At 39.1% G+C, this 23,403-nt stretch overlaps 1 protein-coding gene across 4 annotated transcripts in view; it reads left to right on the top strand.

Annotated features, from left to right (window-relative positions):
- Window positions 1–23,403, top strand: part of LOC124787781 — a 340,611-nt gene that overhangs the window by 24,737 nt on the left and 292,471 nt on the right. For 2 of the 4 annotated variants that reach the window (XR_007016010.1, XM_047254678.1), the window contains exon 3: window positions 9,086–9,163. Coding sequence is in view for 3 of the 4 variants with exons in the window: in XM_047254678.1 (XP_047110634.1) it covers window positions 9,086–9,163 (78 nt within the window). In the remaining variant the exon portion in view is untranslated. Of the gene's footprint in view, window positions 1–9,085; window positions 9,164–11,614; window positions 11,801–23,403 lie in introns of those variants that run through there. The other 2 variants (XM_047254679.1, XM_047254680.1) reach the window with 2 other exon arrangements.

Below are 23,403 nucleotides of genomic sequence, written 5' to 3'. Positions count from 1 at the left end.
TCTTTTCGATTCCTGCTTTTATAGGTGACATAACTGAGGTGGAATTTATGTACACTGTTCTTCCAGGTTTTTCATTTTTCTTCATGTGCTGTTGTCTCATAAATATTTACTTCACGCTCTTTTGCGGGTATGGTACCCTGGGGAATTTTAACCATCTGCTTCCAAAATTATCTGTGAGCGTAGATAATTTTCTCCACTGGCAAAAATGTACCCTCTGTTGTCACGCTTGTTAGAGATAAACTGCGCTTCACATGCACCTGCTTACCATCTAAAACTACATTTCTTGTTAATGAAACCACTAATAAAATATCTCCTGTTAGAAAACCTTTCTTCACCTCTCCCCAAATGATTTCCCCAGTGCCCCCTGATAGTTTCTTGGCTTAGTGTGTCTTCAATTCTATGGTTCATCGTTTAGTGAGTATTTGGAACGTGGCCATTCGTTGTGGACTCCCTCGCATCATTATAATGGAAACATTGTCAAAATGGTGGATATTTCCCTTCAATGTATACTTCTTATGTTCAGAAGTTAACTATGATTTGAAAATGGTGCAGCAAGTCATTGTCTAAAATGACATCAAAATTATGGTCATGCTTCCAAACTACTTAGAATTTGAACTGGTACTCCTCCCACCTATTTCCCGTTCCACATTTTGTGACTCTGTAGGATAAATTACCTTTTTTCACAATCCACTTGGTCCAGAACACTGATTTTAGGTCTCGACAGTGAGTAAATTCAACAGACAAAGCATTTATTTGTATGCCTATAGCAGTGGGAAAGGTAGAAGTTCTGCTGTTCATTTTATCTTGCAAACTTATGTTTGCCACCCAATTGATTCCTATCTCTCTTATCAGATAGGCTTTGCGGAAGGGGAGCAAGGAGCAGTGGCAGAACTGTGCCCATCCACATTTCCCGTATTCACATTCCTTCGAGCCCCTTGATGACCTATATGGTTAGCCGATTGATGTTGTAGAGATGGACAATTTTCTCTCTCATGTCTGATTTTTTTTTCTAAAATAAGCACATGCTGGTGCCAAACACTAAGGAACCTTGTTAACTTTTGGTCATTTGCAGTGAGTGCAGCACACTTTGGCAATGAATGCACGTTTAGTGGGCTTTATCCTGGCGGAAGATTGGACGAATTGCTGCACCTCCTTTGTGAGTCATATAGCTTGCCTTAGTGTACTTGATGAATCAAACTTCACCTCATCACATACCTGGGTGGGTCACTCCTGCAAATGAGTGAATCTACACAGCAAGCTTCTGATTCGCTGAGTGGTATCTCATTCCTTTCATTACTTTCCATTGGTACATATGTATGACAAGACACAACTCTTATTTGGTCAGCAAATCACTCGAAATCCTCTCCTGAATTTTGATATTTAATGGAAAGATTGTCCCTATAGTAGCTGGTGGTATTTATCTCCATATCTATCCTCTAAGCCTTCCGCAAGGACTCCAAATGTCTTGGTATTTCTCAGCCCTTCCGTGGAATCTACATAAGCATGAGCAGCTCCTTGCAACATCATGCTGGTATCTCCTATAAACATTTAGTCACTCGATGAGGACAGTTTCCCTGTATCCATTAAATTTTGTATGAATGTGTTGACATTTTTGCCTGAATTAGAACCACCTATGGGTAACACAGAAATGGGGAAGTTAGGCTAGTTTTGGGCACAGTGCTGTTTTGCAGCATCACATGTACTAATGCCTCATTAAGGTGCATTTGCAGATCATCATTCTTCACACGGAACTGCTCCATCCATGCTTGCAGTATTTTGGATCCATCTCCAATTGTCTCTGTGACGTGGTTGAGGGAATCCCTTTAAACTAGACAAAAAAAAAAAAAAAAAAAAAAAAAAAAAAAAAAAAAAAAAAAAAAAAAAAAAAAAAAAATTGACAGCAGATCTTGGTGACATCAATGGCAGAATTGTCCATTGGCATTTTACCCCTACCTAGTGGCGGCAGGAGAAAGGTTTTACTTGTGCAAGCTTTTGAAGCCAGTGGCCCCTCCTTCCGGCAGAAAGATTGAAAGGGTGGCGAGAGGGGTGAAGGGAAGGAAACTGGAGATGTCTAGGGAAAGGGGTAGAGTTCAGAAAAGTCACCCAGAACCCAGCGTCAGGGGAGACTTAACAGATGGGATGAGAAGGAAAGACTCCTGGTGTCACTTGATGAGTAGATTTTTTAGCTATAAAATTACATTATATTGTCAGAAATAGGTTATTTTCATTGTTACAATTAAATGCGTGGATTGACAATCAACTGGGCAGCAACACAGCAGTGATGCCAGGTGTCAGGGTGGCATTGGGACATCATACTAGTGATGTGGCCTTGTGCGAGGAGGCAGACGAGGTTGGATGGCCTTGTTAATGGCATAGGTGGCAGTGTGGCATTGGGTCTGGGTTGACTGTAGTGGGCAGCCTGGACTGACTGTGATAAGCACTTGTCTGTTGCACCCACCACAGCACATTGCCGGACTGTCCTGCACAACGGTTTCTCACATCTGTTCAGGGCTTAGTAATTTGTTTGGAGCACCTCAAAGCTGAAAGTGGGTCAAAGTTGGCTTATCACTTCAGATGCCAGTTTGTACACCTACTTGGGGGTGTAGTCAGCATTGGAAAGCGATGTGGGCTTGTAATTAATATACATACACATGTTGGGGAAAGGAAACCGTATCAGTTTATTTGCTTATAGGACTAACATTGTGAGAATTGTCAAGGGGACAACAGAAGGTAGATTCAGTAAACCCAGAACCATGTTGGAGCAGAAGAGAAAATGCCAAAGTAAAGAAACTGAGCCATTTAGTGTCTGCTCTAGGCGGCAGTTTGGAACATAAGAGAGAGATGTTCTTCAGCTCCAATAGTGCTCAGTGTCTCAAGTCAAGTGATCCTGTGGCATGATTTGTTTGGTAGGTAGATCTTGATGGTGATGATTTGGCCTAGTCTGTCGTGAACCGGTCCATTATTGTATCAGTGGCAAGGTGACAGACTGAATGGCAGCCCATTTGTAAAATTAAATAATAATAATTTCTTGCTTATGGAGACTGGAGGGGCACTCTACAAACAAACTACTATTAAATAACAGTTTTAGCTACGGATGTGACAATTCCTTAGCCTTTTACACAGCTGTTGTATAAAAATGAGTGTTTGTGAGATCCTTAATATGGTGTAGCATTTAAACTATATAGTTTCATATTACAAAAGTATAAATATGAAAAACACCAATATGACACTTTAGTTTTGTGAACATGTAAGTTAAAATGGCATCTGATATCTTTTAACATAACATAGATCCCAGCCTACTTAGGCGAAACATTTTATTCATCCATAAAACCGTGTATGATCCCTTCCTCACAATCAGATAAAGATGTTCATGTAAAAACATTATTTAGGTAGTTAGTATGTAAAGAACTCCCCACTGTGCTTACTTTGTGGTGTAATATGTGCAGCGCATTGGCTATAGTGCATCTTCACCTGCCATGAAGGGGTTACTTACGCATAGGGGTCGCGTCTTGGCAGTGTTTTGTAAGGCAGAGAGAAAGAGGCACTGCCTGCGATATCAACACCCAGAAAAAGCTGAAGAGAAATGTCACTCTCTTCTGTGGTATTATGAGATCCACTTCGAAAATGTTGGTCTAGTTAGTGAGATCTGTTTACCCAATGTATAGGAATGTCACATAAGAGCAACAAAATACAGAAGAGTTGTTTAAAATGCAGTTACATCATTTCATGGCTTGGAGACTAGAGAGCTGTCTTAAAGCCCTTGACCTCCTGCAAATGGAAACAAAGTGACATTGTGAGAGATGTTGGCAGTGCATAGCAGGTCCTTAACATCAAGAAACTACAAGAAGGAAACTATAAGAGTATACTCAAGGTAAATGTTTATGAGTAGCATCAGGGTGACAGATCATTGAAATGTAACATGTTTTCTCGGCTCAGGACAGCCATGAGAATCCCTCTCTTTTTCACCGTTAAATTTCACTATCAACAGATCATGCTGTGACCACAAGCTTCATTCACAAAATAGTAAAAATAATATGGAATAACTAGTAAGATAAATATGAGGGTTACCCAGAAAGTGGTGCATCACATTTTTATTCTTCAATAATTATTTATTGAACACACTGAGAAATACGCAAAGAAAGAATGTTGTTTCTTCTACACACTCTATTCTTCCACATAATTTCTGCCCTGTTCTATGGCCTTCCTCCAGCGAGACACGAGAGTGTGTGTAGCCTGTCAGTGCAACTCCTTGTTTTGGTCTCAAAGCCATTTCTTCACTGTAAGAATCACATCTTTGTCATCCTCAGAGTGTCATCTACTAATGCCATCCTTTAATGAGCCAAGCAATTGGAAGTTGGGGGTGAGCTAGGTCAGGGCTGTAGGATGGATGAGGTAAGACTGTCCAACCCTGTTTAATGATGGTTCTGAAGTCCTCAAACTTGTGTGGGGTCGAATGTTATCATATAGAATCAATCAATCGCCTAGGTTGTTATGGTGTCAAAGTCATTGGAAGCTCACATATGCTTCAGAAATATTGGTATACTGCCTCTTGGCATCACATCAAAGAGTGAGAAGATTTTGTTCTATCATAAGACTGTGTAGAACTCGTTGTGCACAAACTTTTGAGTAATTTGCATCCACACTTCTTTTCCTGATTGATAGCTTCAGGGTCAGGTGTCAAGTTGTTATGCATTGGTCCTTGTGAATGAGCACATCAGCAAGCTGCGCCTGGTCAAGTGTGGTAGCCACGGATGGCCTCCCCAAATGACGCAACCGACTTCTCAGAATGGCCTCACCCTCTTTGCCCAGTGACTAACTGAACTTCTGTTGATTGCAGATGCTCCGTAAACTAGATGCAAATGATTGTGAACATTCCCAATAGTTTTGTTCTTTGCTGTGAGAAGTTCAATGACGAGGCGCTGCTTGTAACTTACATCATTTACAGACACTATTTCAAAACATTGCTACAGCTATGCTACCTGTCGGAATAAATGGAAAATTTGTGTGCACACTTCGGAAATGTGGTTTGAGTGGATGTTTTGACAGTTGCTGACAGGTGTCCAAGGAGCACGCAAGTCCGTAAAATCTTTACAAGACTGGTTAAAAGTGCTGCTGTATCTTGTAACATGAAGGTTACTTGATTGAAGCAGGTTTGAAGATGACTTAGTGTACTGTCGAAACTTGTAGCCTAAAATTAAAAATAAAATCTAAATAACGGCATTTGGTATTGTTTTATTGGATATTGACCAGCCATAGTCCCACACTTCTGCCAGAAGATGGAGTTACATTCACTACAGACATTAGTCGTGTCCATGCCACGTCGTGTTGCGGCACTTCTGCGTGCTCGCAAGGGCCCTACACGATATTAGGCAGGTGTACCAGTTTCTTTGGATTTCCAGTGTAATTCTAATGCACACCGCATATGTGACAACACCACCTGAAAAATTGGTGCTGAAAATTGATCATGAACTACGCTATGAATTGTTGTTGCACCTGCATAGTTACACAATTCCTACTGGTTTTCCAGAATCACATTGATGTTTTGAAACCTCCAAATAAAGTCCTATACCATGGCTAGCTGTAAACTAGCATAGCGTGCTCAGCTGTCTGTGGTCCCTTGTGACAATTGTTTTCATATGAGGATTCAAATTTTAATTTTTCACTAGTCCAAGTTGTTTGAGAAATTTATTTACCTGCCTTGTTATTATTCCTTAATAACTGCCTTATTAACCCTTCTATTACTACTCATTTCAAAAAGGAAAAAAAAAACAGATGAGAAAATCCTGCAGATGTATTTGAGAATTTTGAACACAGGTTCTCTGCTCTCCAGCCAGATGCCTTGGTTGCTGCATCAGCAGTAATTTCGTTGAATGGCATTAACTTACGTGTACATGAGTGGCAGTTGTAATAGTTTCTTTCATAAATTCCTAGGAAAACGTTTGCTGTTGGACCCCACCTATGATGATAAAAAGTGCTCATTTTTCAATTGTATATTGAACTGGTCAGTTTTGAGTCGAATGCACATCATGAACTGTAGGGATGGTGTTCTCAAAACTGGTGTTCATTTTATGTTGTATACAAGCTGGTTGCCAAATATGAGCTGAATTGGTTGGCTGCATCTGAAGCCTTCTTCTTGTCCATGATAAAATTTATGGTTTAGGCTACCGTTTTCGCATTGTTGTGAAGTACTGATCAATTGATGGTAAAAAGTTTCAAAGAAACCATTGAAGCTATAACAGTGCTTTAATTTGAAAAACTTTAAATGGTGTATGGTTTCTTTAGTTGATTGCATTTAATGGGTTTCATATAAATGATTTCCTTTTTCTTCTGTGATGTCAAATATAATGTAATAGATAGGTATATTTTCGTTTCCGTAGCACTGGAACAGTGATACAAGATATATGGTACATCAGAAATAAGCTATTGGAAAGTAATACCAAACTCCTGATAAATACCATCAAAATTGGCAGAAAGTGATACCAGAATTGATAGAAAACAGAAACAAATAGGTAAAAATAACTCAGAAATTGGACATAAAATAAAATTGAGTTTTCCAGTCTCCGCTTATTAATTGGTAGACAGACGGACAGACATTATTTCCACAACAAACTATTTATTTCTTTGAGATTGTGTGCTTCACTGTTGTATACTGTTATTTTCACCTGATTCTCTTATCTTGAATGTGTTGTCATACAGTTTATGTCCAAGTATTTCAAGATCTTCTGCGTTGGCGAAACATCCAAGTGTTATATCAAATATTGATAGAAAATGTTCCTGCTTACCATGCATCAAGGAAGGCATTCACACGGATGAGGAAAACCTGGTCAAGGAAAGCATAGCCTTTTTTAAAACTGAAGTTGTCTTAATCTGCCAAAAGAGAAGAAAGTAACAATATTATGAAAAGGAAAGTTGCCACTCACCATACGGTGGAGATGCTGAGTCCTTGAAAGGGACAACAAAAGGCTGTCACAAACAAGAAGCTCTTGGCCAGTAAGGCCTTGCTGGCCGAAAGCTACTTATTTGTGATAGTCTTTTTGTTGTGGCCATCTGCGACTCAGCGTCTCCGCCATATGGTGAATGGCAACTTTCCTTTTCATAAGATTGTTACATTCGATTCTGGATTTTCCATTGTTTGAAAAGTGAAGAAAGGTTGGATGAAGCAATGCATACTGACATTAAACAGGAAAAGTTCTCAAGAGTTCCTGGAGCAAGGAAGAGGTGAACAACACAGTAAGAGCAGTTGTTTTTCCTTTCATTCTTCCATTTAATTTCAGTTACTATTCCTGCTCCTGTACGTTCTTCATTAGAAAGAATCTGAAAGATGGCACTATTGTACCTCACTGTTTATTCCTGTATCTACAACTACTTGGTAAATAAAAATTATTTTTAATGACATTTAACTGCAGTTTTGTATAGGGTGTAGTTTTTGCTAGCAGAAAAATGTTAAATTCCGAGGATGTACTATGACTGACCACTACTTATATTTAGGAGGTGAAATTGCCAGTGCTGCTGATAGTCACACATAAAATGAGGGGGATTGAGGAAGGGAGAGCTCTCATAACTTTGTTTGTTTCCCAGGGAGGAAAGATTCATAGCTTGGGGAGGACTGGAAGAGGAGAATTAGGTTCCTCAGACATCAGAAAACTTAACAGATGCAAAACCTGGGAATATTTTTTTCCCCACCCCATACACTTATAAGTGTCCATCAGCAGTACTTGAAATTTCACCTTCTAAATGTAAGTACTGCCCACCCCATCTGTCTCTTTGTGATTTTATACACAGTCCAGTCACAGTAATGTGACCACTGCCTATGTTTAATGTCAACATGCAGTAACCACTCACAGACAGCAGCGTTAGCATTGGAGGGTATATAAAGTGTGTCGAGGGGGGAGGCGGAAAACAGTGCACACGATGTCGTAATGCTGAAATGGAGCGATTTATTGGACATCGTTGGTTTTTGGGCCAAGTGTGGAAGCATTTCTGAAAAGGCTAAGCTTGTAAACTGTTCACATGCCACTGTGGTGAAAGTATACCATGCATGGTGAAATAGCGCTCTCCAAAACTAGCATGCAGGCAGCTGTGGTGCTGCAAAGGACATAGATGACAGGGTGAACAACAGCTGCAGAGATATGTATGGGTGAATGAATGTGCAGCTGTTGAGCAACTGCCGCCCAGATGAACCAAGGGGCTACCTACAGTGTCTCTTCAATGGCTGTCCAACAATTGTTGCTGGATATAGGCCTCTGCAGCAATGGTCCAGTTCATGCACACATGCTGGCTGCTGTCCATCAGCGGCAAAGGTTGGAATTGGCATGCCAGTGCTGCAGCTGGATGTCCACTGAGTGGCAAAAAGTGGCCTTTTCAGAATAATCATGGTTTATGCTCCATCAGACAGATGGCTTTTGGCATGTATAGTGCTGCAACAATTGTTGGAAAGGTTCAGGCTGGTGGAGGGGGTTTATGGTGTAGCGAATGTTTTTGTGGCATTCCCCGGGTGATCTCATCATTCTGGAAGGCACAGTGGTTCAACACAAGTGTGCATCAATTTTTGGGGATCACGTCCACCCATACATGCAATTTATTTTTCCTTGGCAAGATAGCATCTACCTGCAGAACAATGGAATGCGTCACACAGTTTGTAGTGTAAGTGCTTGGTACCAAGAGACCAGAGTGAGTTCACTGTCCTCCTGCTCCACTGCTTGCTCCCCCCCCCCCCCCTCCCCTCTCGCCTCCTCTGTCCCCTCTTCTGCCTGAGCTTGAATCCAAAACTCAGTCAAGAATATGCGGTGACTACCTTGATACTGTTTGTGCCATGAATCTTGGATCCTCAACCGAGAAACATAGTGCACTTGGCCATGGCAATGGAACTGGCATGGGTCCACATCCCTGTTGGTACCTTCCGGAACCTCATTGACTCTCTTCCTGCATGTCCGAACTGTGAAATATAGTTATTTGGGCTTTTGACTGGTGGTCACAAGTGGTTTGGACCAAGTAGCTGTCTCAAGTGAATTTTACTTTTAGATAAAATACTCAGACAAATTTCTTTGGTTTTGTTTGCAACAATTTCTTTCTTGTTTTGTTCTAGTGGCAGGTTGAGGGATTTGCTGAAAAGTGCAAGGAAATGAAAATGAGGGCAGCTCTGTCAAAAGGCAATTTACATAAGGTATGGTGGCATAAAGCATCTTTTTAAACACAAGAACATGATAATGAAAACCTATCACCATGATGCATTACAATGTGTTATGTTATTATACAAAGTGCATCCGAAAATTTTGTTGAATGGTCTCAGAAAATAAAGAAAACGAGAGTTACAAACAAAGTAATCACCATTAGCTACAACGCATTTCTGACATTAATTGTAAAGCTATTGAAAACTGTCAGTAAACACTTCTTTTGAAATCGTTTGAAGTAACGTAGTCATGCATTGTTGGATGTCCGCATCATTACAGGAGGTGAGACAAGGTGCTACTAGTACTATCCGGAGACCAGACGACAGTCATCTTCCTCGCCTCCCTCGGATAGAAATTCGTGATGGATCAGGACCTTGCTTTCGAAAAAAGCGATCAACACCTTTAATTTTGGATTTCAACAATTTGGGAGGCAGGGAAGACAATGAACATCATGCCACTGACCATCACTTGGTCTCAGGATGTAATTGGTAGCACCATGTCTCATCTCCTGTAACGCTGCAGATATGCAACAATTGTGTGACCACAGTGCTTTGAGCAATTGCACAAGAAAAATTGTTGACAGTGTCCAACAGCTTTACAACTGATGTGAGAAGTATGTTGTAGCTAACAATGGTTACTTTGAAGGCCAAGACTTATTTGGTGCAACTCTTCTTGCTTGTCTTTTCTGTTCAGATCTTTTCATCTTTGAATAACTACTGCAATCTACATCCATTTGGCTCTGTGTGCTGTTGTCAAATCTTGGTCTCCTCCTACAATGTCACCCCCACCCCCCTCCCACTTCCCTTTATTACAAAACTGAAGAGATTTTTCTGATGCCCTCCTCCTTAGTACACAGCACCTGGAAATCTGAAAGGGAAAGTATTTCCCCTCCAGAATATTGCCCCCAAGGGGATGCCAGTGTCAAACCATATAGTATAGGTGGATACCAGTGGTGTGTAATGTTGATTGTAGCAAAATTGGGAGTCGCACATGCTCCTAATTTTGTAAATTGAAAGCATGTGGTCCACAACACTTGCTGTCAGAATAATTCCGAATATGAATGAAATATTTTCATTAATTTGTGGGTTTGTGAATGTTTTCTAAGGCAGTTCCCTGGAAGAAAAAGGTCTACACTCAAAATGAGATTATTAAGAGTTATATGCGTAGTGTCTCCAAAAACCTCCTGTCTTAGCCTTTTTTAAGTCATAACTTTCTCACAATCAACTGTACTGCAACCATAATGCAAGAAGAAAATGTGACCTACATTGTGATCTAATGAATTTTTCTGTAGTACAGAAATGTGTGAAATAGAACTAGCACTGAAATCTTTTAACTTACTTGGAAGTAATAGAAATTCCTATGAGATAATAACAAATTGTATGAAAGTAAGAAAAAGAAATTTTTTTGTAATTATCATGTTGTTCTCTTAATTATTTTTGATAGCAGAAAAATTTGGGATATAGTCTGATTTGTTCATTCGAGTTACGTCTTTCTGTTTTTGTTTGTACATGATTAATAATAAAGTTCCTCTAAATTTGATAAATCCATCACAATGTGTATGTAATCATGGAGCAGTGTTATATGATTCGTAATAAGGTTTAATTTTATATTTGTATGTGACTGACATGTATGTAATACTAAATTAAATTTCTTAACAACTATATGAAATATGACAGTTTCCTGCCTACCACATGGAGGAGGTACTGAGTGGCAGTCAGGCACAATGAATGATGAAGACTGTTGGATAGTACAAACTGTCAGACAGAGTCCGCTTTCAGATACACAAAGGGATATGTGGACACACACACACACACACACACACACACACACACACACACACACACACACACACACACACTAGAAAGCAACTGTCATCTCTGCGTGCTGAGACTGATATGTTTATTTCTGGATCTTCAAACTAAGCTTATCACTTCTCTTCACCCTTGTTGTATTTTCCTGCTCCTGCCTGCACCACACAGATATACACTTCTCTCCACCCTCATTGTATTTTCCTGCTCCTGCCTGCACCACACATATATTCTCACATATTCAGTGACATAAGTTACAAGATACCTTGCCTTTTGTTATGCTGAACTGAAAAGCTTGACTATCTGTTACATAGCATAACAGGCAAGGAGAGACGCTGCTGTCAACATACTGTATGTTTACCACCTATATGTCTATCAACATACTATATGTCTCATATGTTCCTACTGTACCTTACAGGAAACAAAAACGTTAAATACCAACAGACCAGAGTTAGGAGTTAATGAAAGACTAATTTCAATGATTTTCTTCTACCATAAAATGAGGAAGGAAAATAGTAATTCACAAGAATCACAGCCAGTAAAAACATTCCTCATGATGTGCACATTTTTGTATGACATGATGTGGAGTTGTAAATGGATTTAGTAACTGATCTGCAATTTCATTTTTCCCCACAGCAGTTTAAGCTCTTCACAACTGACACATGGTTTTCTACATTCATGTCAAAGTAGTTAGTGGTTGGAGATAATATAAACAAGAGTTGAAATACCACAGTTCGAATATATTAGACTTTATTGAGGGATGTTCAGTGAGTCACTAAGAAACCGATAATCACATCTCCAGAGAAGGACATGACAAAAACTGTAAGCATATTTATTTATTGGTATTAACATGATTTCATGTCTGTATGCGAACAATGTTGTGCATTAATGTAGTCCTTGTAACTGCACTTAGATCCATATAATTTTTCCTGTTGTTTCCAATTGTCAAATATTTATGTAAAACAAAAACCACTAACTATTTGGTCGAGTACTAACAGCATTTCTGTGCTGGTGGGCTGGACTAGCATGATCCTGCTTTACACTCCGTATTATGAAGTACTAGAGTTCACCGAGGCCAACCATTTTCGGACTGGCTGTGTGACAGTGTCCGTCCACTGGCCCTGTCAGGTGCTAGTAAAGCGACAACTGTCTGGTGGGCATAACACTGATGATTTTCTTGAGAGGTGAAGATTTCATTCTTATTGTCACCTCCACTAGTTTCAACACTGTGGTAGACATAACAATTAAAATATTAATATAAATATAAGATGAATATAAGGCAGCTGTCTTGTCAGTGCTGCTGCCTGTTTATAGTTCTCATACATTAATACCAACAACTAAAAATGTTGACAGTGAATAGTAAACATTTACTGCTGCAGCTAAATGATCGAAAACCAACTTTTTTATCATGTTAATTATATGATAGAATGTTCAGATATAATACAAACACAAATGGTTATTTGAAGCAACAACTCAGAACACAGTTTTGTTGCTAAAATTACAAGCTTGCTTATTAACTGTGACCAGTTAACAACATAGATCAACAAAAGCAAAAATCAGTCATTTATGTCTTGGTCTTATCATTTTTGTGTTGCAGTTCCATATATTGCTCACGATGTGTATGCTACTAAAAAGAAAAATGCATATGTGACTTTAATGTACTGAATTGAAAGCGAATACTAAGAAGATGTTATTGTGATCATTTATTATTTAGTAATCTTGAAAAAAATCTTATTAGTAAGAAAAGAAACAGAACTGTCTAGCACAAAAAGAATTTCTTGAGGCCATCTGTTCACAAATGGATAAAGACTTTTATTTTCTATTTTTTGATAATAACGCAGAAACTAAAGTTTGTTTGTAACACAGTTTCTGATTGCTGTGACAACTATCTGGGAACTTTGCTTACCTGCAATGATGGATCAATGTTTATTCATAATACAGTTATATGTTCATTGTATTAACAAACATTGATCCACCTACCTCCTCCCTTGATTTAATTAAAGAACACTGATCCAGTGAGCTTGCGTAGACCAACTATGTTGCGATATAGAGAAGAGAAATATTTCACTGCTTTTCCAAATATATTATGGGTTGCAATGCTGTCCTTGGTTTGCAGATGGTAGCACAGTTTAACTAGCTGTGACTCAAACAAGGAGCAATTAAATTTATACACCTCATTTACAGCAATTTTTCATACATTTTTACGAATGTATTACTTCAAATTCAGAACACATCATCTGTCTGCTGCTCTCTCATTGGCTCATATAAACAACCAATACACGTTCTTTTGCTCCCATCATACCCCACGGCAGGTACTGACAACATTCCTGCATGAAACACATTAGTACACCACTGGCCCTGTTCCAGACTTTTACCTGCGGAGTGTTAGAGCCAGTCATATATCTGGGAATCCATTTCATATGCTAGCACCTTCGTTAGTCTGGAGTGGGATGTAATTTCAAATGCTTTCCAGAAATCTAGGAATATCAAATCTGCCTTTCTAAATTTTCCTGGTGGTTGTTTGATATGGAGTGAAAAAAATAAACATTTCAGGATACAAGAACACAAGCTCTTTTGTGGAATCATCAGAGTGCAACAGAAATACTTGATGCAGGCTTCTTGAACAGTTTTCCCACTCCGACCACAAAGTGCCCCAGTAAATGACAACAAGGACCAATTGCAATGGACATACCTACAGAAACAGTTCACAGTAGACACCTTCTTTGTGCCGCAAGATGCATAAGATTATCATTTTGAACTCACACTGACCATGGCTTTAAACTTTTTTTAGGCCTCAATATACAGTGTTGTTTAATGCAGTTAACATAAAGGCACACTACCTCACAATCAGTCAGAGTACTGAATATTAAATAAGTACACTCAATGAAGAAGTTGATAAGATTCAAGCAAAAATGTATACATGGTCACACGCTGATTTTTGTTGCTTTGAATTGGAGTGCACAGTACCCTTACACCAGGTTCGGAAGTACGATGGTACAAACGAAACAGAGTTTAAAAAAGAAAGGAAGTCTATGTTTCTCCACATCATTTCTACAGATTCAAGTGGCCTGATGGATGCATGTATTACAGTCTTGTGTTCGATTTCACATGGATCACAATTTTTAACATGCATCAAAAGATGTCCTTCACCTCCGGTAAAACAAAGTGAAGCGCTCTTAGAAAAAAGTGTTCCGAGACTGTTACCTGAAATGCTTCTCCATGATACTGACAAGAGGGAGATTGAGTTAATAATTAAATCACTAAAGACCAAGAACTCTCATGGATATGACGGGGTATCTAGCAGAATACTGAAGTATTGTTCTATGTATGTTAGCCCGGTACTTAGCCATATCTGTAACTTTTCCTTTAGGAGTGGTCGGTTTCCTGACCGATTAAAGTACTTTGTAGTGAAGCCACTTTATAAAAAGGGAGACAGGGATAATATTGACAATTATGGACCTATTTCTATGCCATCGGTGTTTGCTAAATTTATCGAGAAGGTTGTGTATACAAGATTACTGGAGCATTTAAATTCACATAATTTGCTGTCAAATGTTCAGTTTGGTTTTAGAAATGGTTTAACAACTGAAAATGCTATATTCTCTTTTCTCTGTGAGGTTTTGAACAGATTAAATAAAAGGTTGCGAACGCTAGGAGTTTTCTTTGATTTAACGAAGGCTTTTGACTGTGTTGACCACAAAATATTACTGCAGAAGTTGGACCATTATGGAGTAAGGGGAGTAGCTTACAATTGGTTCGCCTCTTACTTTAAGAACAGAAAGCAGAAGGTAATTCTCCGCAATATTGAGAGTGGTAGTGATGTTCAGTCCCAATGGGGCACTGTTAAGTGGGCCGTTCCCCAAGGGTCGGTGCTGGGGCCACTGCTGTTTCTTATTTATATAACTGATATGCCTTCTAGTATTACAGGTGATTCAAAAATATTTCTGTTTGCTGATGACACCAGCTTGGTAGTGAAGGATCTTGTGTGTAATATTGAAACAGTTTCAAATAATGTAGTTCATGAAATAAGTTCGTGGCTTGTGGAAAATAATTTGATGTTAAATCACAGTAAGACTCAGTTTTTACAGTTTCTAACTCACAATTCAACAAGAACCGATATTTTGATCAGACAGAATGGGCATATTTAAGCGAGACGGAACAGTTCAAGTTCCTAGGCGTTCGGATAGATAGTAAGCTGTTGTGGAAAGCCCATGTCCAGGATCTTGTTCAGAAACTAAATGCTGCTTTATTTACCATTAGAACAGCATCTGACATAAGTGACACTTCAACACGAAAAGTAGTCTACTTCGCATATTTTCATACGCTTATGTCGTATGGTATTGTTTTTTGGGGTAATTCTTCTGATCCAAAAAGGGTGTTTTTGGCTCAAAAATGGGCTGTTCGAGCTATATGTGGTGTAAGTTCGAGAACGTCTTGTCGACCCCTATTCAATAGTCTGGGAATTCTGACATTGGCCTCACAGTATATATTTTCTTTAATGTCGTTTGTTGTTTGCAATATTAGCCTATTCCCAAGAGTGAGCAGCTTTCACTCAGTTAATACTAGGCAGAAATCCAATCTGCATGTGGAATGCACTTCCTTGACTCTTGTGCAGAAAGGAGTGCAGTATTCTGCTGCATCCATTTTCAATAAGCTACCACAAGAACTCAAAAATCTTAGCAGTAGCCCAAACGCTTTTAAGTCTAAACTGAAGAGTTTCCTCATGGCTCACTCCTTCTATTCTGTCGAGGAGCTCCTGTAAGATCTAAAAAATTAAGCAAATTCCAGTGTTACATTGTTGATTTTCTTTATTTAAACTTACTTGTCACCTGAATATGTTTTTTATATTTCATTTTATCTGTTTCTAATATCGTGTTATAATTTCATGTATTGACTTGTTCCATGACCATGGAGACTTCTCCTTAATTTGGTCCCACAGAACAATAAATAAATAAATAAAATAAATAAATCCACCATTGTACTGAATGCCATTTTAATGTGGCGACTCCTGCTACCAACGGGATGAAACCTGTTTAGAGTAGGCCACAACAGAAACTATAACAAAGCAACCTGGAACTGGAACCCCTTGTTAATAGCTCAGCCTTGCCAAATAACTGTTTTTTCCCATTTTTATTTCAACTGGATATGATTACATATACTGTAGGTATATCACATTTGCTCAATACGTACAATATTCTCACTTGGTATTATTATTAGGCTTTTTCTTTCAATGTGCTGATATTCTATACGTGTAATTAGTTCTGCTGTAGTCTGTACTAATTAAAAGTTATTATCAACTGAAAACTTTACTATTATTTGAGATAGGAAATTTAGAATGAGCCGATCAGCAGAATCTGAAGAAGTGATACTACTCACTGGAAAGCACTCATTCCATTCTCTGTGAGAAGATATTTTGATTCGCTGGAAAATAATTCACTTTAAATATATATATGTACTTAAAGTTTGGAACCAGGCACACTATCATCTTTTGTGCCATAATACCTGTGTACTTCTCAAGTTCATCCATGTATTTTCATAGACATTATATTTCTGGACTGAAAGGCATCCTTTATTAATCTGTTAAGTGATTAATTAAAAAATTAATAAAATTAACATATGGCATTATACATTTAAATATGGCTACCATACTTGTAGTTGGGGTGTTTCCTAACACAGATTAATAAAATGGTTGCATGAACTTTTCTAATAGAATAACATGCAACATATTTTATAAACCAACTTTTGGTCTGAGTATATAGCCAGTCCAAAGTAGTAAAACTTAACCTCATCATTTTCAAATGATTATAGGATTCCGAAATCCGCAAAAATCTTTACGTCACCCTTCATAAGACCAATCCCACCCAAAATAGCCAGTCAGTGGCAAGCTCTCACATGATTAACATCTCTGCATTCATTTAATCAAAAGTAAGACCACCTAACATCTTCATCAACACCTTCCTTTTGTTTTTCTAGTCATCTTTGCAGTGACATGCACTACCTTTAACTTTTCAGAAACATTCAATAAGGAACATATTGGTTGTGTAATTGTGTCAACATTATGAAAGACAATGTACGTGTGTGACATTCCTGGATCCTGGATGTATCAAACTGTGTGCACCAGGAATACTGTGGTTATGTTAATCTGCCACTCTTTGTCTGATGAAATGCTCTGTGATTACATCAACACTGTCACACTGTTGTTTCGGATTGTGAGGTCGTTTACTGGTAACAAACATTTATCGAAGATCTGAGAGTGGTCATCATTTTGACTTCAAGGAAAATAAATGCATAAGAGTCAAAATCAATTATGATATTTATTTTGGCGTAGATTACATGACAACTTTCCATATAATTGGTTTTCAGCAATAGTGTGATCTTCTGTCAATGGTTTCAAATACGCCTCTAGAAATTCTTGCTTCTGTTCTCGACTATGATTGGTTTTGTCAAAGAATCGAGCCATTTTCTACACGAAACTGATGTGTAGCCAACCTATGAGCAGTATGGAAGCACTGGCATGACTGCAGCTCACTCTGATCTAGACTTTAGCTGACTTCTTAACAAAGAGAACCCAATATGTTGTCCTGGACTGTGAGTGTTGATCAGAGACAATGGGTATCATCAGAAGTGCCCCAGGAAAATGTAGAGTAGGGGTGCTAGATTATTACTGGTAGATTTGACCAACATACAAGAATTACAGAGATGGTTTGTGAATCCCTGGAGGGAAGATGATGTTCTTTTCTCAGAGCACTGTTGAGAAAATTTAGAGAAGTGGCATTTGAAGCTGAGTGCAGAATGGTCCTGCTGCTGCCAATATACATAAATAAGATAAATTTGGGCTTTTATGAAGGTATATAGACTATTTTTCTCTTACTCTATTTGCAGGTGAAACTGGAAAGGAAATAATTAATAGTGGTACAAGGTACTCTCAGTCACACAACATACGGTGGCTTGAATAGTGTAGATGAAGATGTAGAAAATGTGCTTCAGATTTGGTCTGGCAAGTTAACTTGTAGGAGAATGTTTTTCGGGCTTAATTTCTCTCTTACATTTTCATGCTGTGTTCAATAAAGTAACATAAAAATACTGTAAAAGGTAAGTAAAATTTAACGTGTTAACCTTACAACAAAACTCAATTTTTATAACACAAAGTATCTGTAACAAGATGATGTCCAAATTGTTAAGAATTAGCAGTATGTGATGCACTTTAGGTCTCAGAATGATCTCTCTCTATGTGCAGTCGACAGTCATACTCAAGCTTTAAAGGACTATCGAGAAAGTATGGAGATATAGAAGAGGGAGTGATGCATAACAAAACCCACATAATAAATTATTCACTGCCAAAATTTATTCACCAAAGTTGTGTAATATCGCAACAGGAGGAGGAAAAACTCAGTCATTAACAGCTGCACAATTCTAAAAGTTTGTCACCAATAGATATACAGCTCTGTCATAGAAGAGAGAAAAATTTTGTCCCTAGCGATATTACAACTGTCACTTACCACTCAAAAAGTGTAACAACAGTGCCACTACACTAGTGAACAACTGCAGCTTTCGGCACTTCCTAATTGTCTCAGTGACGGTGAAATTGGACGATTTATAATATAGAAGATGAGATGGTTGTAGTTTCTACATTTAACAATCTTCATGGACTCAGAAACATATATTTACTAACTCAGAGTCACCTGTAAATAAGAATCTTTCAGAATAATTGATTATTGCTGGCTGAATGTGAGTTAGTTGGTGACACTAATTTTAATTTAATTCCATCTGTTGACAGATGCTGAATGAGTTCTGAACTGATCTGAATGTTGTGTGTTTTCTGCCTTGTGAATGTTACCAAGACAGTGTTGTGTTGGCTGACAATCAGGACTGAGTGTAGACATGCACATTTCTCTTTGTTGTTGTACAGGATTCTCTCTTCTTGGCAACTTGTTGCTCACTATACTTGCCTGTAACAATTGTTTTCATTTAATAAATAATTTGACTGACAGATCATATCATTTAACATGCAACTAAAATGATGGTCACTACAAGCATTCTATATGTTACAATTAGATAATCAGTTTGCTGCCATCTGTCTTTCACTGCTGTGAGTTTTGTTGGACGTTAGCATGTCCTGCACTAAGAGGTGAAGAGGTTAGTACTGGAGAGGAAGTCTTGGAGGGCTGCTTCAAATCATTGAGAAGACTGGGGCAGGGATCTTCATTATAGAAGCGTACATATGTTGTTATTGTTGCTGTGGTTTTCAGTCCTAAGACAGGTTTGATGCAACTCTCCACACTAATCAGTCGTATGCATCCTTTCATAGTTATTGAAGTTAACATCTACTAGGACCTGCTTACTGTTTTCAAGCCTTGACCCTCAAATATTTTTGTCCCCCTCCCCTAACACTATCTTCCATTATAAAATTGGCGATTCATAGATGCCTCACAAGGCAGTGGTGCAATCTGACATGTCGAAAACTAAACTTAAATCTGTAACATAATAAGAATAGAAATGCACTGTCAAAATTTTAGCTGCTAAGGTGCACTATTACCTCTCAATGGTCATATAAATTAAATAATATGACCAGTGATGAAATAAAACATAAATTAAAAATGAAGTTTGAGCTGGAGTTGAACAACCGCCCAAAATGTGCTTGTTTTGCAGAGCTCAAACATTAACCACTTGACCATCTCGAACAATAATGTCTAGAATCTATGCACAGATACATCAGTTACATAATAGACATGTAAAGGTTCTCTTGCGATTTTCTCAGAATTGCCAGAGTAGTGCACCTTACTACTTGCGCATTATGTTGTTTTAATGGCCTACTAAAGGTGCACAAAGTTTGAAGTAAATCTGTCAACCCAAGTTGCGGCATCCTGTTGTGAGTGAGAAATGGTGTACCCCTAAGCTGCTTTTTGCAGGTATCAGCTGTAGCAGGATTGGATGTGATGGCCCGGAAAATCTGCGTTTGAACTAAGCTATTGGGAATAATAATGTCCGGTGAGCGCCAAGGTGAGAGTGGTGGTGTATTGCTGTAAAGAGTGTGTGTCTGAACAAATATGTTTGCCTCAAATGCAAAGGCTGTATGAGAGGGAAAATTTGACATGGAAAGGTTGGCAACTGTCAAAATATAAGTACTGTTGTTTGTTAGTAGGTTTAATGTGAAGTGAAGTGTGTAGCCGATCTTTGGTGGGGGTGAGAGCAATGTCAAGGAAAGTAGCATGGTATTCGGAATAGGAGCATGTGTAATTTAATTAGGAGAATGTATTTAGAGATTCCAGGAATTTTAACAGATCAGTCTCATCATGAGCCCAAATGGCAAAGATGTCATCAATGTATCTAAAACAAACCAATAGCTGAAGGCTTATGGATCCCAGGAAACCCCCTTCCAAGTGACAAATGAAAAGGTTGCTATAGGAAGGACCGGTCCTGGTTCCCAAGGCTTTACTCCTGATTTGTTTGTATGTTTGCTCCTCAGAGATGAAGTAGTTCTTTATAAGTATAAAGTTGATTATGATGAAGAGAAAGGATGTCATACATCTGGAATCAGGTGGGTGCAGAATGAAGAAATTTTCAGCAGCAGACAGACCATGTACATGGGGAATGTTGGTATAGAGGGAGGTGGCATCAGCGGTAACAAGCAACTTGTCTGTTGGGAGTGGGACAGACACAGATTTCAGACAATCTAAGAAATGGTTGGTGTCTTTAATATTGGAGGAAGGTCTTTGTACTGTGGGTTGCAGGTGTTGATCAACTAAGGCAGATATATGGATGCTTTGAAGCCAGTAACTACGGGATGGCCAGGGTGATTGGGTTTGTGGAGCTTAGGATGCATGGTTTGAGTGGGGTAAGAAGTTCTATGGATTAAGGTGTTAGTCCTTGTGAAGGGCCTGAGGTTTTAGGGAGGGGCTGCAGTTCAGTTTGAAAGTTTGAATCACAGGTATGGGATCTTGATGGGAGATGCTGTATGTGGAGGTGTCAGACATCTGGTGTAGGGCTTCACTTACATAACACAAGTCAGTTAAGTACCACATTGGTAGATCCCTTGTCTGCTGGGAGAAAATGATGGAGTCATCAGCTTTTAGGGAGTGAAGAGCCTGGAGTTCTGCAGAGGACAGATTAGGATCATGTTGTAGGGACCTGAGGAAGGGTTGTGAAGCAATGCTGAATGTGAGGAATTCTTTGTAGGTGTGTGAGATAGTGGTGGTGGATCACGTTGGGATAGTGGTCGGAACTGTTCAAGGCAGGGTTCAGTGTCAGGTACGTTGTTGGAAAGGTTTTCAGATTAGGGATGCAAGTTGATATTTTGTGGGCCATCACATCCAATCTTCCAAAAAACAACTTAGGAGTACATCCCTTGCCACTAAGTATTATCTTGGTCTTGAAAGTATTAACCAGCTACTTTGACAAGACATTGACTTCCTAAAATCATGCATTGAAATGAGGTCTGTTCTGTTGGAGGTTTTGTCCACAACATCTAGAATAGCTTTTCATCGCTCTCCCAGTCTCCACAAGATGAGGTCTGTTCAAAAAATTCTGGGACTTTGCCCACAAAATTTTGCTTATTGAGCATGGTTCCTTCAAAATACTCTTCCTCCACATTTGGTACACCTCTCACAATGGTGTTTCTTCTTCCGGAAGGATTCTTGGTATGCCTCTTGCTGAATCGCGCAAAGTGCTGTCTGCGAATTTTCTTTTGTCTTGTCTGTTGTTGCAAATCCTTGTCCTTTCAACGGGGTTTTCAACTTTGGGAATAAAAAAATGTCTGCAGTGGTCAGGTTTGGAGAGTGTGGGGGATGAGGCAGCACAGTGATTTCGTTTTTTGTACAAAAGTCTGGCACCAACAGGGATGAATGTGCGGGTGCATTATCGTGTAGCAAGTGCCATGAATTCACTCACCACATTTCAGGTAATTTCCTTCTCATATTTTCTCACAGTTGTCGCAAACCTCCCAATATTACCATCGATTAACAGTTTATCTCTGTGGCATGAATTCTTGATGAACTAATCCTTCAAAGTCAGAGAAAATATCAGCACGACTTTGACTTTTCACCAGGCATGACAAGTTTTTTTGATCTTGGAGAACCTTTCCTGACCAATTGTGAAGATTGAACTTTGGTGTCAATATTATAACTACAGATCCAAATCTGAGTCTCCTAAGGAACATCTTGTTCTCATTTGTGTGACTTAGAAGCTCCTCACAGATTGAGAGATGAAGGTCTTCCTGATCTTGACTCATGAACTGTGGGACGAATTTGGTGCCAACACGATGCATTTCAAGATGCTGTGAAGGGTTTCATGACATGATCCAAGTGAAATGATACATTCTTCTGCAATCTCTTGGACAATCAGTCTTCGATTGGCACACACAGTTTCATTGACGTTCCTGTCCGCCCCAGTAGCTGAGTGGTCAGCGTGACAGACTGTCAATCCTAAGGGCCCAGGTTTGATTCCTGGCTGGGTTGGAGATTTTCTCCGCTCAGGGACTGGGTATTGTGTTGTCCTAATCATCATCATTTCATCCCCATCGACGCGCAGGTCGCCGAAGTGGCGTCAAATCGAAAGACCTGCACCAGGCAAACAGTCTACCCGACGGGAGGCCCTAGCCACACGACATTTCCATTGCCATTTCCATTGACGTTCCTGACAGGAGAGTTGTCGGTAGACGTCTCGAAGGGTGTCCTGAATGAGGGTCATCTTTAACTTCTGTCCGGCCATTTTTAAACCATGTGAACCATTTGTAACACTGAGTTCGGCTTAAGCACTTATCACTGTAGGCTTTCTGCATCATTTGATGTGTGTCTGTAAAGGTTTTCTTGAGTTTCACGCAAAATTTAATGCATATGTATTGCTCCTTAAACTCTACCTTCTCGAAATTTTCAAACTGTACGGCACAACATTCTACTTAATACAGCATTGAACAATAACCAACAGACATACAATAATGAAACCTCTGGCAGTTACACATTAAACAAAGGTGTGTGCAGGGATCCTAATCGCATTTCACTCCAACACATCGTTGGCGTGAAATTGCGAATGTTCCAGAATTTTTTGAACAGACCTCGTATCCTTGTTAAACTGAACGCTTCATCTGCACCCATCTCCCTACCTTATGGCTCCTACCCCTGTGACCATCCCCTCTGCAAAACTTGCCCTATGCACCTTCCTTCCACCACCTATACCAGCTCTGTAACTGGCAAAATGTATACTGTCAAAGGGAGAGCCAACTGTGAAATGACACACATCATACATATATATAACCACTATTTGGCCTTTTACATTGGCATGACTAACAGCAAATTATTAATTAGGATCAATGAGCATAAGCAGAGGATCTATACTGGCAACACACAATATCCTGTTGGAGATGATGCTCTACAACATGGGAGTTGTGCCTTCAGTGCCTGGTTTCTAGATTCTTCCTCCAAACACCAGTC

This window comes from Schistocerca piceifrons, chromosome 3 (assembly GCF_021461385.2).
Source record: "Schistocerca piceifrons isolate TAMUIC-IGC-003096 chromosome 3, iqSchPice1.1, whole genome shotgun sequence".
Classification (NCBI taxonomy): domain Eukaryota; kingdom Metazoa; phylum Arthropoda; class Insecta; order Orthoptera; family Acrididae; genus Schistocerca; species Schistocerca piceifrons.
The sequence above is the reverse complement of the archived record's forward strand: the minus strand, read 5'-3'. Positions and strand labels throughout refer to the sequence as shown.